The following is a 15624-nucleotide window of genomic DNA, read 5'->3' as shown; positions in this document are numbered from 1 at the left end:
AAGGAAAGCAAAAGGCAACAATGATAGGGGGAGATATGCCCAATTGAATACAAAATTCCAGAGGTTAGCCAGAAGAGATACGGAATTATTTTTAAACAAGCAATGTGGAAGTGGAAGAAGACAATAGAATAGGAAGGACAAGAGACCTCTTCCAGAAAATTAGAAACATCGGAGGTAAATTCCAGGCAAAAATGGGTATGATCAAAAACAAAGATGGAAAGGACCTAACAGAAACAGAAGAGATCAAGAAAAGGTGGCAAGAATATACGGAAGATCTGTATAGGAAGGATAATAATATTGGGGATAGCTCAGACAGTGTGGTCATTGAGTTAGAGCCAGACATCCTGAAGAGTGAGGTTGAATGGGCCTTAAGAAGCATTGCTAATAACAAGGCAGCAGGAGACGACGGTATCCCAGCTGAACTGTTTAAAATATTGCAAGATGATGCTGTCAAGGTGATGCATGCCATATGCCAGCAAATTTGGAAAACACAAGAATGGCCATCAGACTGGAAAAAATCAACTTATATCCCCATACCAAAAAAGGGAAACATTAAAGAATGTTCAAACTATCGGACAGTGGCACTTATTTCACATGCCAGCAAGGTAATGCTCAAGATCCTGCAAGGTAGACTCCAGCAATTCATGGAGCGAGAATTGCCAGATGTACAAGCTGGGTTTAGAAAAGGCAGAGGAACTAGAGACCAAGTTGCCAATATCCGCTGGATAATGGAGAAAGCCAGGGAGTTCCAGAAAAACATCTATTTCTGTTTTATTGACTATTCTAAAGCCTTTGACTGTGTGGATCATAACAAACTGTGGCAAATTCTTGGTGGTATGGGGATACCAAGTCATCTTGTCTGCCTCCTGAGGAATCTGTATAACGAACAAGTAGCAACAGTAAGAACAGACCACGGAACAATGGACTGGTTTAAGATTGGGAAAGGAGTAAGGCAGGGTTGTATACTCTCACCTTACCTATTCAACTTGTATGCAGAACACATCATGCGACGTGCTGGGCTTGACGAATCCAAGGCTGGAGTTAAAATCGCAGGAAGAACCATTAACAATCTCAGATATGCAGATGACACCACTTTGATGGCTGAAAGCGAGGACGAACTGAGGAGCCTTATGACAAAGGTGAAAGAAGAAAGTGCAAAAGCTGGGTTGCAGTTAAACCTCAAAAAAAAAAACACACACACAAGATTATGGCAACCAGCTTGATTGATAACTGGCAAATAGAGGGAGAAAACGTGGAGGCAGTGACAGACTTTGTATTTCTGGGCGCAAAGATTACTGCAGACGCTGACTGCAGCCAGGAAATCAGAAGACGTTGACTTCTTGGGAGGAGAGCAATGACAAAACTTGATGAAATAGTTAAGAGCAGAGACACCACACTGACAACAAAGGTCCGCATAGTTAAAGCAATGGTATTCCCCGTAGTAACCTATGGCTGCGAGAGCTGGACCATAAGGAAAGCTGAGCGAAGGAAGATAGATGCTTTTGAACTGTGGTGTTGGAGGAAAATTCTGAGAGTGCCTTGGACTGCAAGAAGATCAAACCAGTCCATACTCCAGGAAATAAAGCCAGACTGCTCACTTGAGGGAATGCTGAAGTACTTTGGCCACGTAATGAGAAGACAGGATACCCTGGAGAAGAGGCTGATGCTAGGGAAAGTGGAAGGCAAAAGGAAGAGGGGCCGACCAAGGGCAAGATGGATGGATGTTGTTCTGGAGGTGACAGACTTGACCTTGAGGGAGCTAGGGGTGGCAACGGCCGACAGAAAGCTCTGGTGTGGGCTGGTCCATGAAGTCACGAAGAGTCGGAAACGACTGAACGAATAAACAACAACAACAACCAAGATAGGGTAGTGGTGGCTCCTCTGAAGACGGACAGGCTTGCCAGTCTTGAGAATACTGCAACCTGCAAGCTACAGCAAGGGGGCAGTGTTGCAGTTAGCTAGTTAATGCATGGGTATTTGGGGCATAGCTAGCCTAAGGATCTCTATAGCCTTCAGTGGTTTCCAGCTCCTCCCCTCGCTTTCTCTCTCTGCCTTCCTCCATTGCTGGGAGCCCATGGCTTGATCACTCTCTCCTGCTGGTGTTGTAGGATACAACGGAATGGACAAACAAACCATTTTGAAACCCTACGCTGTGTCTGGATTTGTATATGCAAGAATACTTGTGTGTAAAGTTGTTTTCTTTCTTTCACTGAAGGAAGAGTGTGGTCTCCTTTTTTGTTCTACAATAATCTTGTGTTTAGGTGAGACTGGTAAACATTCATTCTGTTCTGCCTTTTGTGTTTTTCTCTGCTAACTGCTGCCTTTTTAACAGGAGGCAGCAATACCAAATGATCCCTGCACCTAGGACTCTCTCCTGCCCCCCCCACCACCATTGGAAAATGCTGAAGATGGTGCCAGGATAGTGACCCTGGTGCTTTCCACTGAGGATCATGGAGACTGTAGTTTAACTAACTTGGTCCCTGCCCCCCCCCCCCCCAAGATATTGCCAGCTGCATCAGAACACTGGCAGCACCTTTTTTTTTTTACTTTCCAAACAGTTGTGGGAGGAAGATAAAATCTTCTCTCATCCTGGCAAGTCTCCCCCATCTTCAAAGGAAGGGAGTGAGGCCCTGTGATCCTCTGCCATCTTTGAAGGTGCTCCCACTGCGGACCTCAAAGCTAACAGGCAAAGGCAGGCATGTGTGATTTAGCCAAATCGAAGCACAGTGCATGCTTTTAGCTGGTTTGGAACCAAGAGGTCTTTGGAGAATGAAACTGTGATGATAAGAGATCAATATTCAGTCTTGTCTATGTCAGGAATGCTTATAAAACAATACCTGGCAATGCTGAACTAGATTTAAATCCCCCAAGCATGTGACTGCAGGCCAGGTGCTGGTGACTAATGGTACAATTCTGTGCAATCTCAACTCATTGTATTACCAAGCACATGGTGAAGATGTAGGTGGTATAGACATGGGTGGGAAACTGTTTCTGGGGGCAGGCAGAGAACCTCCCACCCAGTTGTCCATAGACTAAATGATGTCAGGAGGTGAAGCCTTAACACAAAAGTCTCTTTGCCAGTTGAGAGGGGAAGTGATGTGTAGGTAACTCCCCACTGTTAACTCCAATAACTGATCAGAGATATTTATTTATTACTTTTATATTTATATATATCGCCCCATAGCCAAAGCTCTCTGAGTGGTTTACAAAAGTTAAAAACAGTAAACATTAAAAAGTATACAAAATTGAAAACCATCAAAAACATAAAAACAACAGTATCCATTTAAAAAAAAAAAGTTCTGGGGTCCATTAAATAACAGTGGGTATTCCTCTCCCTGCTACCCTACAAGGGTCAGGGCTTCGGGGAGGTAATGGATCTTTGGGGAAGAACCAGGCTGCAACAGAGGTGTGCATTGACCCCAGAAATTGGCTCAGACCCCAATTCAGAACTTCAGAAAATAGCCTGATTTGGTCTGAAAAGTAAAATCCCAAATCTCCAAGTGCTCAATAGTTTGGCTGGTTAGCTAGCCCATTTGATATAATCACTTTGGAAGTCTATATGAAACCCTGCCCACTTGTCTTGCTTTCAAGGACTCAGTACAATACACTATCTAAAATTATCTCCAGCTTTGTTAATATAACATCTGTCTAGTTTCTCTACTTCTGTTTTTCACCTACCAAGGAACCTGTGTGTTTCTCCAAATTGTGGAGATAGTTCCAAGTAACAGCTGGATTTTATATATATATTTTTTAAAATGTTGGTCAACCATTGTTTATTTTGTCTTCCCAGCAACTTTTAGGAGGGTCCCAGCTACAACCTGAAACCATTTCTGTACCTGGTTGAGCCCAATGTGAATGTCTGCAGCATCCTCCCACTTTCCATCTTTTAACCAAATGCAGACTACATGACTAGAACATCACCCTCTTTTTTCTCTCTCTTCCTCCCCCCCCCTTTGTTTACTAGGGATGTACTCCGCTTCTAATCGGACCGGCAAATTAGAAGCGGAGCAGGGTGCTTCGCCTCCCCTTAAGGCGGAGGTGAAGAGGATTGGGGGGCCGGCGGAGCGTGGTGAAGAGGTTCGAGGTGAAGGCGGATCCTTTGCCTCGATCCGGAGCGCCGCCGGAAAGGTAAGTGGGGTTTTCCGGGCCCTCCTCTCCCTTACCTGCCTCCGTCCGCGGTCCGTCGGCTTCTTCAATTGAGCCCAGACTTCCTGGTTGAACCGCGGGCTCAATAGAAGAAGCCGACGGACCGCGGACGGAGGCACGTAAGGCCCCCCTCCCCCTTGGTCCCTTATCGGGCACGGGCGGCGACAGCGGCAGGGCCCGGTAACCCCCCTGCCCTCCTCTCCCTGCCTTACCTGGTGCCACTCCCCTCCACTGCGGAGCTCCGATTCGGAGCTGGAGCTCCGCGGCGAAGAGGAGCGGAGTATGGGCAGAGCGGCGCGGAGAGGGCCGATCCAAAATTTTCGGATTGGCCCACGGGGCGGCACGGGGGGTCCGTGCACACCCCTACTGTTTACCATTTGGCCTAATTCAAAGGATTTTGTGACCTTTAAGTTGACCTAATAAAAGTATCATGGTGATACAGAGTTTGAAAAGTTTCTCTTGGATTTTTTCTCTTGGACGACAGTAGGAAAATCTGGATGTTGTTGTTGTTGTTTTACTTGATTTGCACATACGATTTGTGTTTGTGAGCCAAGCAGAGGGCTTTTCCCAGTACCCTGGGAACTGTTTCTGCACATTTCCCCCCAACTGGTTTTGCAATTTGCGCAAATTATGACTGTAATTTGCATAAATTTCTCAGAAATCTGTGCAAATTGTGGAACCTGTGGGGCTGGTCCTCTTCCGGCTGAACCAGCCCGGAGGCTTTGGACATGTGCTTTCTGTCCCTCCACCTGACACCCATCCAGGCCTGAAAGGGTCTTTTATCATTTGACAGGGCTTCTGAACCCCTTCTTCTTCCCCCCCCCACCTCCATTGGGGAGCTGAAAGTAATAGGGCCTTTAAAACCACCATCGGCAGGTGGGGGGGGGAGAACTAATGCAAGTTTCCCAAGTCCAACTGGACCTGCTCCCTCTTTGTGAGCAAAGAGACCATGGGGATAATATCTGCCGGGCATGCTCACTGGAACCCAAGATGGCCGAGCACAGGGCATCTGGTGAGCTTACGGGCCCTGGTGGGTTTCTGACCCATTCCTACTCCACCCCCCAATGGATTTCTTCAACATCTCTAGCCAACACAGATGCTATTACTTTTGGGTGGAAATGAGTAGTTCTTGTGACAGCGTATGAATGAAACCCTGTTATTCCAATGCAGAGAACTTGGCAGACAGACACTCTCCGTATAAATGATCTTGTGTGGCTCTTTGGACCCTTACATTAAAGAATAAACAAACATCAAGACATCATGGGTTAATTTTCCATTACTTTTTTAAAAGCCTGTTCATTATGTGTTTATATCTAAGAATCTCAACGAAGCCAAAATTGGATTATAAGCAATTTATTCTTGGCCAGGTTCAAACATATAGTACAAAAAAAGTGGGGTGGGGTGGGGAAGATCCTATATGCAAAAACATGCATGATGGATGGTGAGATTGAAAGTGGGAGTTAAGGTACTATATCCATTATTTTAACTTAAATATGATGAGGTCTTAGGTATTCTTACACTTTAACTTATGGCTTGTCTCCTTATTTCATCCCATGAGTTGGTCTCAAATGACCCCTCCAGTGTCTGAGGCAGTCTATATATACCAGTTCCTGTGGAACGTGGGTGGGAGAGTACTGTTGGACTGTGACCTGCTTGTGGGTCCCTTAGTTGACAGCTGGTTGGCCACTGTATGAACAGAGTGCTGGACTAGATGGACCCTTGGTCTGATCCAGCATGGCTCTTCTTATGTCCTTATGACCTAGATAGAAGAATGCTTGAGGGTAACTGCAGACTTGCCAAGTATAGCATGCTGAAGCCTAAATAAGGAAGCACAACTGTAAATTTTGTCACACAACTTACCCGTGAACATGCCAACTGATCAGCCAACTGATGCCCACTGATTTCAATGGTGCCTATTTATTTATTTAATTTCTATGCTGCCCAATAGCCGAAGCTCCCTGGAAGAAGTGGCCCGGTGGTTCCTGTTTAAATATATTGTAGAATGGAACTGGACCTTATTAATAATTTGTTAGTGGTAAGAGAGCGACATCTAGTGCCATATATATATATATATATATATATATTCTCTGTTCATTGCAAAAGGAAGGAAAAAGGAAATAAAGGAAGGGGATGTGGGGGAAGGCATCCTAGCAGTGATTCAAGCACATCTTGGTATCTTCCTATATTTTTTCATGAGTGTCTCATTGTGATTGACTTCACACAGCAGTAGCTTTATGCTTGAGTTCCTGGGTTCTGTTGCTTTTCAAGGCTCCACCTACCCGACAAGGATGGCCAATCTCTCTGTGATAGAGCCAGATTGCCATTCAGCAAAGAAATAATTCTCTGCCTTCTTGTAGCCGGGAGGTTGGAAGAGGAAAGTAGTTACCTCCTTCGTGCCAGGAGGCTGAGGCCCGTTCTACACCTAAGGATTATCCCAGGAAAATGGAGGGATTGTCCCTGCCTGCTCCCAGGATCCCCTGTGCGTCATTTGGATGCACAAGGATGATCCCGGGACGATCCCGGGGGGGGGGGGAAAGGCAGGTGTAGAAACAGCCTGAGAACGAAGACATTGCAACCACTTCGCAAACTAGTCTTTGAACATAATTTAAATCAGTTTAAAAACTGACATTGAGCTGACATTATACTATTGTTTTTATATTTTTTGATGGTTTAAAATTTTGTATATTTTTTTAATGTCCACTTTTTTAATTTTGTAAACTGCCCGGAGACCTTCAGCTATGGGGCGGTATATAAATTAAATAAATAAATAAATAAATACCATCTTTTAATATTAGAGCATGTTTGATGGGGATGTGAGAGACAGGATGTGAGAGGCAGCCTTCTCAACAGTTACAGCCAGATAGAAAAGGGAATTTCAGCAGGTGTCATTTGTATGCATGCAGCACCTGGCGAAATTCCCTCTTCATCACAACAGTTAAAGCTGCAGGCTATTGGTCAGTATAGAAATGTAATGAATGAATAAATATAATGATCCTCGTCATGTATTTAACGCCTAAGCAAAACTTAATGGGCAAGTTGCAAGCATCTCAACTGGAATCCAGCAAATACACACACTAAATAAACCTATCATGTTTATTTCAATGAAACTTACTTTTAAGGTACATGCCAGCTTGTCTGCCCCAGAGATGCTTGATCTCTTTTAGGACACTAGAAGCACATTTTTTTGTTTTTGTTTTTTTTGTTATGGTTGGTTTTGAATTATGCACACTACAGGAATATGGCTTGTTACACATGTTTTGTATGCCTGTGAAATGCATTTGGACAAGTGTATGAAAACTGTGGTTGCGCCACATGAGTTTCATCTAGTAAAGCCACTTCTTGAGTTGATAATGGGTTTTTTCCCCCTGCTGCTGCTGAACGGAGATACAACAGATACCGCTTGCTGTACATGTTGGAATGGAGGTTGACATGTTACTTAATGCGCTATAATTCAATTTTGGAACATGACAAACTGAAACGGAAAAAAATGGCCCCCAGCCAAGGATATAAACTGGGATTGTTTCAAGTCACTGACAGATGGTTTTCAAGCCATCTAAAAATTTTTGCTATGAGATAAATATTGTTCTTACACACACACACACACACACACACAGCGATCAGGGCCAGAACCATCATTTCTCTTTCTAAGTGCCATGCTGGATCAGACCAAAGGTCCATCTAGTCCAGCATTCCGTTCACACAGTGGCCAACCAGCTGCCCACAGGAAATCCACCAGCAGGACAACAGCACCCTCCTGCCCATGTTCCGCAGCAACTGGTGCATCAGACCAAGGTCCATCTAGTCCAGTATTCTGTTCACACAGTAGCCAGCCAACTGCCTATGGCAAATCCACAAGCAGGACATGTGCAAAAGCACTCTCCCACCCATGTTCCCCTGCTGCTAACATTGGTGAAATGTAAATACATTCTAGTATTTTTAAATTTGCATGCATATGTGCATTAAATTCAGACCAAGTCTGAAGCCCAAGAAGAATTGGATATGTCTCAAAATAGCATATTTTGCTTTAGTTCCACTAAGACATGCAGGAGAAGGGAGTATGGTTCAATGTCTTCCAGGTGCCCCTTCTAATCCTAGGGCACAGTTCTTTGGAGGAGAGCAAGGATGAGACCATGAAATGTCCTGCCTTCCACCAGCAGCACACTAAATTATGAAAAAGCTTTAAACTGGATTTAAAATAGCATAGTTCTCTAGCCCCTGTTCCTACCCTTCTGAAACTTTTCAGGTTTTTTCTGAGGGAACACCTCTAATGACTTCTGCAATTTCATACAAATTTACCCAAAGAAGATGGGGTGGTTGAGTGAAGGAAAACCAAATCATCCCATCCCCCAAATTGGAGAACTCCTCTTCCACATGAACTGATGCACCTATCCTGTGAGCCTTGAGTGGTTTCTTACTTCGGAACACCTCGAGACTGTCTGAAATTTTCTGAACAAAGGTCCACAAGGCACATTGGGACAGAAGTATGTCCTCTTTTGGAGACCCTCAAAATATCAAGGCTACCCTTGCGCGCGCGCACACCCCCCCCCACCCACCCTGTGGATATCATTCTGCAATTTGGAAGGCATGATCTCTGATGGGGCAATGAATCCTGAAAGTTTCATCCAATTCTTCCAAGGAATAAAAATGTTATTTGCAGTTTCCTTTAAAAGAAAATCAAAATATAAAGGCAAGTAACACAAAAAAACCCTGCACCTATTTTTCGGTATTGGACAGGTGTAAACCCCCACCCCCACCCCGAGGCTGCTATGTTTTCAATGAACAATTCTGATCAAGAGAAAAAAGGTAGTATTTGGGTTTGTTTGTTTTTAAATTTCCTGTGATAGTCAACAGGAAACATAAAGGCTCAGTGTTCCAAACTTTGACTCGGGTTTGATATTGAACTGAAGTGCACTGACTCCAAATTGGCCAGAGCGGAAGTAGGATTTTTTCCAAACCTCTGAACTGGGTCTGAGTCAAAGGGGAGAGTGAGTCAGTGCACACATCTAATGTATGTATGGATCCTGGGTAAAACAAGAATCCAAGGTAAATAAAATAGGAACCCTCATGAATTCATATGACTTTTAAAGAGGACACCCACAAAACCACTATCCAATCACAGAGCACATCTGCCTCCATGGAATGAACCAGAAAAATCACTTGCGGGTGCCGCCAAAACACAAAAACATGGGCCCGAGGCGGGGATCCTCATGACTTTTACATGGGAAATGCCCCAAACCACAGTACAGTCACAGAGCGTCCCTATCTCGATGGTCTATATGAGAAAAATCCAGGTTCCGCCACTATGGAAACGTCCCTGATTTCATGGAGGCTTGTTTTTACTTTCTCCCGCATGTATTTATACATCTTTATTCCAAGAAGCCTTTCTTTAACATGCAGCCTTGGATTTCTGTTTTTGCTTCTTTTTAAATTTTGTTTTAACTGTTTTATTCTGTTTTTTTTTTTCATTTTACCTTGTACACCGCTTCGAAATTTTTCAATGGGGAGCGGTATATAAATATTCTAAATAAATAAATAAATAAATACACACGCACATTAGAGGTGGGCACTGACTCCCTCGCCCCGCTTTGACTTGATAAGTAGATTCAAATTTGAGTAATGAGCCTGTGCTGTGGATCTTGTATTAAGAACTTAGCAACGCCCCTGACTGCATCTCATACCAATTTTTTGCTCTCTCTTTCTCCCCCACGTGGAGCAACATACACACGAGCGCGCCTACGTAATACAACGAGCATGCGCAACAGCCGCCTTCACGACTAACGGGAGCCGTAGGTTGACCTTCCGTCTTTGAAGCCTTGGCCTCGAGCGCTTCTCTCGCCGAGTCATGTGAGAGCGTGTGACCAATCAAGATACTCGGTGTAGGCGGAGTTGACTTTCCCCTTTTCCGTTTCCAGCAGTCAAGATGGCGGCGTCCGGAGGGTGGCGGTTGCTGTGCAACGCTCGGCCGCGGCGGTGGCTCCACACCGAGCCCTCAGCAGCGGCGCCTCCTCCTTCTAGCACGGCTGTTGCTGCTGCCGCCGCCGCCGCTTCGCCTTCGTCCTTGTACCCGCCGGTGGTGGCTTCCCTCACTGCGAAGAGCCAGGCCGCCAAGCTCCGGCGCCGGGAGCGGTTCCACCAGGAGATCCACGACGCGCCCTCGGTCGAGGAGAAGCTGCGGCTCTACGGGAAGCGGCAGCGCCTCAAGTACGTGGTCTACCCGCACACGTGGGCCATCAACGCGGACCGCTGGTACCAGAACTTCACCAAGACCGTCTTCGTGCAGGGGCTGCCTCACCCGGTGGCGGCGGAGAAGGAAGGAGAAAGGGAGGGAGGCGGCGTTGGCGGCGTGGACCTGGCCGAGCTCCGCTCCGTGGTGTGTGACGTGCTCCTGCAGGAGTATTTCTTCCTGCGCAAGCGGCAGCCTCCGCTCTTCCGCGCCATCGACAAGGGGCCGGCGCCTTTCCTCAACCACCTGGTGCCGGCCCTGGCCACCCGCCTGGCCAGTCTCAACCCTGTGCTTGGTCTCTCTTCCTCCATAGGTGCGTCTCTCAACCGTTGCTTAAGCAAAGTGTGTGTGTGCAAAAGAGGGAGACAAGTAGTGTAAAGAGTGCTGCGTTTAAGTAGGGTCCGGATCCTTCCAGGGGTGGAATCCGAAGCAGGCCTACTAGGGGCCAAATATCCTATAGGATTGCTTTGTAAAGGCGCAATTGTATGTATGTTTTGATTGTGGATAGGATTGCATCCCAAATGACAGTGGCCCGGTTCAGACAACACGCTAAACCATGCTGCTTAACCACAAAATGGTTAATGGTTTGTGGTTAAGTAGCATGGTTTAGTGTGTGTCTGAACGGAGCCTGTGAGAAGTTTATGCTACAGCACCAAATTTCTGTCCTCACTTTTGTTGTGATCGCTTTTATTTTGGATCATGTAGGAATTAAAACTGAAATTACTGGAATTACTGTCAGGTTCTATATTCCCAAATTTGGATTTGTGTGCAAATATCAAGCTGTGTGTGTGTACGTGCTTACATACGCAGTGTCATGTGCATCCTTGACTACAAGCTTGAATAGTTTGTGAACCGCCCAGAGAGCTTCGACTATTGGGCGGTATAAAAATGTAATAAATAAATAAATAAATAGTTTTTATCACATGTTTAATATCTCTGAGTGGTCCTGACTTTGGACAGTATTAAAGTTACTCTTATTATTTCAGACTTCAAGCCAGATGTAAATTTCTACTGGATGCGTGGTGAGACGATGGTTCCTTGTGGGCATCGGAGGGGCAGAATTGACCCACTGAGATTTCAGATCGATGATAAGCCACACTGTCAGATTCGTATAACAAAACAGCTTTCAGAGGTACAAATACTTGATATTTTTAACAACTGAAGTTCGAATTGATAGAGATAAATAGGATTGCTATTGCTGAAGACTTTGGGAGATGTGAATTGATCCCTAGAACATATAACATAGAATGTTTTCTTCTATTATTCCATAGTGCCTATTCAGGCTTCCTTGTAGTGAGCAGCAACCTGGTGCATTAAGCAGGGAACAGCAAGGGTATAATAATCCTGATTATATCATTAAACTGGAAATTGGAAGTGCTGATAATTGATAAGGTGTTCACATATATTAACCCATGATGAGTTTCCTGCTTCTTCAGAACAATTAGAGGTTTTTCTGCAGGTGTTGTAGGTCTACGTAATGTATTTTAGGTGGAGGGATTGTCCCTCATTTTAAACACAAAGGCTAGTGGCAAATTATAAAATTCAGTGTAATTTTAGATCTTGAACTTAACTGGTTCCCACAATGAGAGAAAATCTAGTAACGATAAGAATATAATCATTAACATTCTTTATTTGATGAGTTGATTTTCTTCTTTCTTCAAGTTTGTGCCTCTGGACTATATGGTTCCTGGAGACATTCCTCCTCTTAAAGTTTTACCTGACAAACTTCCATTATTCAAAAGACAGTATTACAACAAAATATTTATAGGTAAGACTGCTATATCAAAATACTAATATATAAAATCTATCGTCAAGTCTTCATATGCCAACATTGGATACTTTTGTTTCTGTTTAGCTCTAAAATAGTTTGATATTATTGCTTGATATTAAAATGTGACTTTATCTCTCTTGGAAAATCATTTAGTAAAAGGATTTCAGTAACTCATTGACTCCTGGAATTTCTAGAAAGTATTTCATGAGGTCAAACTGATTGACGTACATTGGGCTGGTTCAGACAACACGCTAAGCCATGGTTAGGCCACTCACCCTTTTGTAGCAAATGGTTAGTGAGTGTGTTTAAACCGTGGTTATGTAGCCACCATGGTTAGGTATTGTTAACATGACACACTAATACACTAAGCCATAATATTTAGCTCAAAATGCTTAACCACCATGGCTTAGCATGTTGTCTGGGTCAATATGTCAATCCTTCCGATTTGTCAGGTGGGCCACTATTATCCCCATATTGTACTTAAGGGGAAACGGGCTTTCTTAAGCCACATAATTAGTCTATGTTTGAAGTGGCATTTGTACTAAGACTATCATGGCTTGCAATTCAGTCTTAGCTATTATGCTAATTCAACTCTTCTTGATAAAGTGAATAGAGTGCCTGTTCTTGATTTTGGGGAGAACTTTAGCATTAATTAATCTACGTTAGTTAAAAGCAAAACATTTACTTAACAGAAAATACACTGCTAAGCCACCTTGGATATAATTGCAGAACTTCTGTACACCAATGTCTTCATGTTTAAGTTAGTAAATACATTGTCTGTTTGAAGCTAAAACAGGAAAGGTATGCTGCGATAAGCTGATACTTTCCCCAGGCCTCTTTCGTGTTAGGTTGTGTAGAAAAAGATCTGAAATAATTATGTCTTATGGGATTTAGGTTCACAGGTAGCCGATCCATGTGCCTATGGACATACTCAATTTCATTTGCTTCCTACTAGACTGCAGAGGGAAAGACTTATAGCATTGAATCTCATTGATCAGATTGAAGTTCCTCCACGTGCCAATGCAATTGCAAGTCTTTTTGCTTGGACTGGAGCACAGGCAATGTACCAAGGTAAGACAATAGTTAATTAAAGACTATTATACTGTTGGACTTATGCCACTTACTGAAGCTAATTTAGTAAGCACTCCCAAGTTAATAAAGGAAATAGTGAGCTAACGACAAATTAAATGCTTAGAATACGATATAGCCCTGTGATTTTAAGCTGTACAAATGGAAATCCATGAAAGAATTGTGGAGCATAGTTTTGCTGGTTGGAGAGCTGGGGTTCTGTGAGCTGCTGTAGCTCCTTGTAAGTTCAGAAATCAGAAGTAGTAAGCACTTCTACCAGTTTGGAAACTGCATGAATATTCTGTAGTTGGTATTTACACTTGAAGTGAAAAGAAGACCAGTAGTGTTGTATTGTTTTATCAGCTTGGAGACTGCAATGTTATTTGTTTTTGCAGTCCCAGCTTTAAAAGGTGGGGACACATTCCTTCACTAGTGCAGTGGGAGGAGAGAAGAGCTTATTGAGTGGAACAAGTGGTGGGTGACTACCTCCTTGGTTGTTTTGTATAAGGTCCTAACATTAAGGTGCAAATAACAAGTTTTTATATTTGGCTCAGTTGATTGGTTCAGGCTAATTTCCCTCTAATGACCCTTTCCTCTTTGTTGAAAGTTGCATGACTGACTAAAAAGTCTGAACTATTAAAATATGCACCACTTTACAATGCCTGTGCCTTAACAGCTTGCTTTTTTGTTGATAGAAAAGTGCTTTTGTTTAGCTGTTTCTCTTTTCCTCCCCTCTCTCCCAGGATTCTGGAGTGAGGCAGATATGACCCGGCCCTTTGTATCGCAGGCTGTGATTACCGACGGAAGATACTTTGCCTTCTTTTGTTACCAGTTGAATACCTTGGCTTTAACGGTTGATGCTGATAAAAATAACCCAAGAAAGAATATTTGTTGGGGAACTGAAAGTAAGCCCCTGTATGAAGCAATAGAAGACAATGATGTTAAAGGTTTCAATGATGAAATTCTGGTTCAGTTGATTAAATTTCTCTTGAACAGACCAAAGGATTTATAAATTATAATTCAGCTAACCTGAATGATCTCAAATGAGTGAAACAAGTTACAGTGCTGAATTTTTTGGGGAGGGAAGGGGCTAGACTGTTGAAAATGCAGTCATTTTGAGCACTGCTCCTATAACAAGACGCTTTAGGAAGAAAGGAAGTTGTACCAGAGGATTCTTGATGCTGTTAGTTGTCTTGGATCATATATTTGTATGCAGACAGATGTATCTAAATAGCTGTTAAATGAAATATCAAAGCCAACATTTTCTCTGTGTGGTGTATTGTTTTAAAATGTGATTCTATTTTGACAGATACAATTCATAATTACTAGCAACCCAGTAAAGCACAATATTCAAGGGACCCCATTTCAGATATTGAGTTTCAATGTGTCTTTTCCATTTCCCCCCTTTCCCCTACTTCTTGTCAATATGGTGTTGAAACTGCACGTAACTGCTGTTAAATGTTAACCATACATACTTCGTTTCAATATTTCAATTAGTACATTTCCCCCATCATCTTGAACATAGGTGTTGGAGTTTGACTTGAACTTGAAACATACAAAATTTCAGTACACAATTCTACATTTCACTCTGCCATTTCAATGTCGAAATCATCACCTTTAGAGACACAATACCATATAAATGAATTCAACCAAATTCCTTATTTTGCTTGGTCGATTGAAAATAATTTTAGGCCATCAATGTGCTTCCCTCACATTTCTGTGTATTAATTTCTACTGTAGAATACGTATAAAAATTGATCAAAGCAGACCTGTGCTTCTCAGCTTTAATTGGAATATATTACTAGGTCCAATTCTCTGCTCTAGTCACATGACAAACTAGCAGTTGCACCACTTGTAGGTCAAAATCCATGCAAGTCTATTAAAACATAGGGTGCCATAACAAGCTGACCCTCCGTAATACAATTATACAAAAACAATCTCCCACAAATTCTTGAATACAACCTCTAGTTAGGTAATGGCAATGGTCTGTGTCTATTTAGTGTCCCTCTGCTGATGCAAGGCTGTTGGATCTAGTAGCGGGTTCTGCCAGTGAAATAAGGAAGGAGGTCGTTCTTGTCGGTTCCTCCTCCAGCCCTTACGGCCACCTCCCATGCTTTTCCAAAAGATCCCCAGCTCTATGGAGCAGATTGAGGAAGGGTGGGACTGCAACAGGAAGAGGGAATTGTTAAGAATTGCCTTCCTCTCAGTTCTGCTGATCAAACTCTTCTATCAACTGAGGGTGACACGAATTGGATGCAACCCACTGTATGTGAGTGATGCATCTAATGAAGGCTGAATCATGCTGCCATCTGCCTGCACTAAGATATAAATTGAACATTCTGAAGCATTATACACTTGCTTTACCATTCACATAGATCAGAGGTTTGTGCAAGATAAGCGGAGTAATTAAAAAAAA

The 15624-nt window shown here is 43.3% G+C and overlaps 1 protein-coding gene across 1 annotated transcript; it reads left to right on the top strand.

Annotated features, from left to right (window-relative positions):
• The first annotated feature begins 10061 nt into the window (after nucleotides 1-10061).
• MRPS30 (mitochondrial ribosomal protein S30) lies at nucleotides 10062-14467 on the top strand. The gene is made up of 5 exons (XM_063128089.1): nucleotides 10062-10682; nucleotides 11356-11501; nucleotides 12032-12137; nucleotides 13035-13211; nucleotides 13952-14467. The coding sequence occupies exons 1-5, from the start codon at nucleotides 10067-10069 to the stop codon at nucleotides 14218-14220; spliced, it is 1314 nt and encodes a 437-aa protein (XP_062984159.1). The 5' UTR covers nucleotides 10062-10066; the 3' UTR covers nucleotides 14221-14467.
• The last annotated feature ends 1157 nt before the right edge of the window (nucleotides 14468-15624 follow it).

The sequence above is a fragment of the Elgaria multicarinata genome, chromosome 6 (genome assembly GCF_023053635.1).
Source record: "Elgaria multicarinata webbii isolate HBS135686 ecotype San Diego chromosome 6, rElgMul1.1.pri, whole genome shotgun sequence".
In the NCBI taxonomy this organism is placed as follows: domain Eukaryota; kingdom Metazoa; phylum Chordata; class Lepidosauria; order Squamata; family Anguidae; genus Elgaria; species Elgaria multicarinata.
The sequence above is the reverse complement of the archived record's forward strand: the minus strand, read 5'-3'. Positions and strand labels throughout refer to the sequence as shown.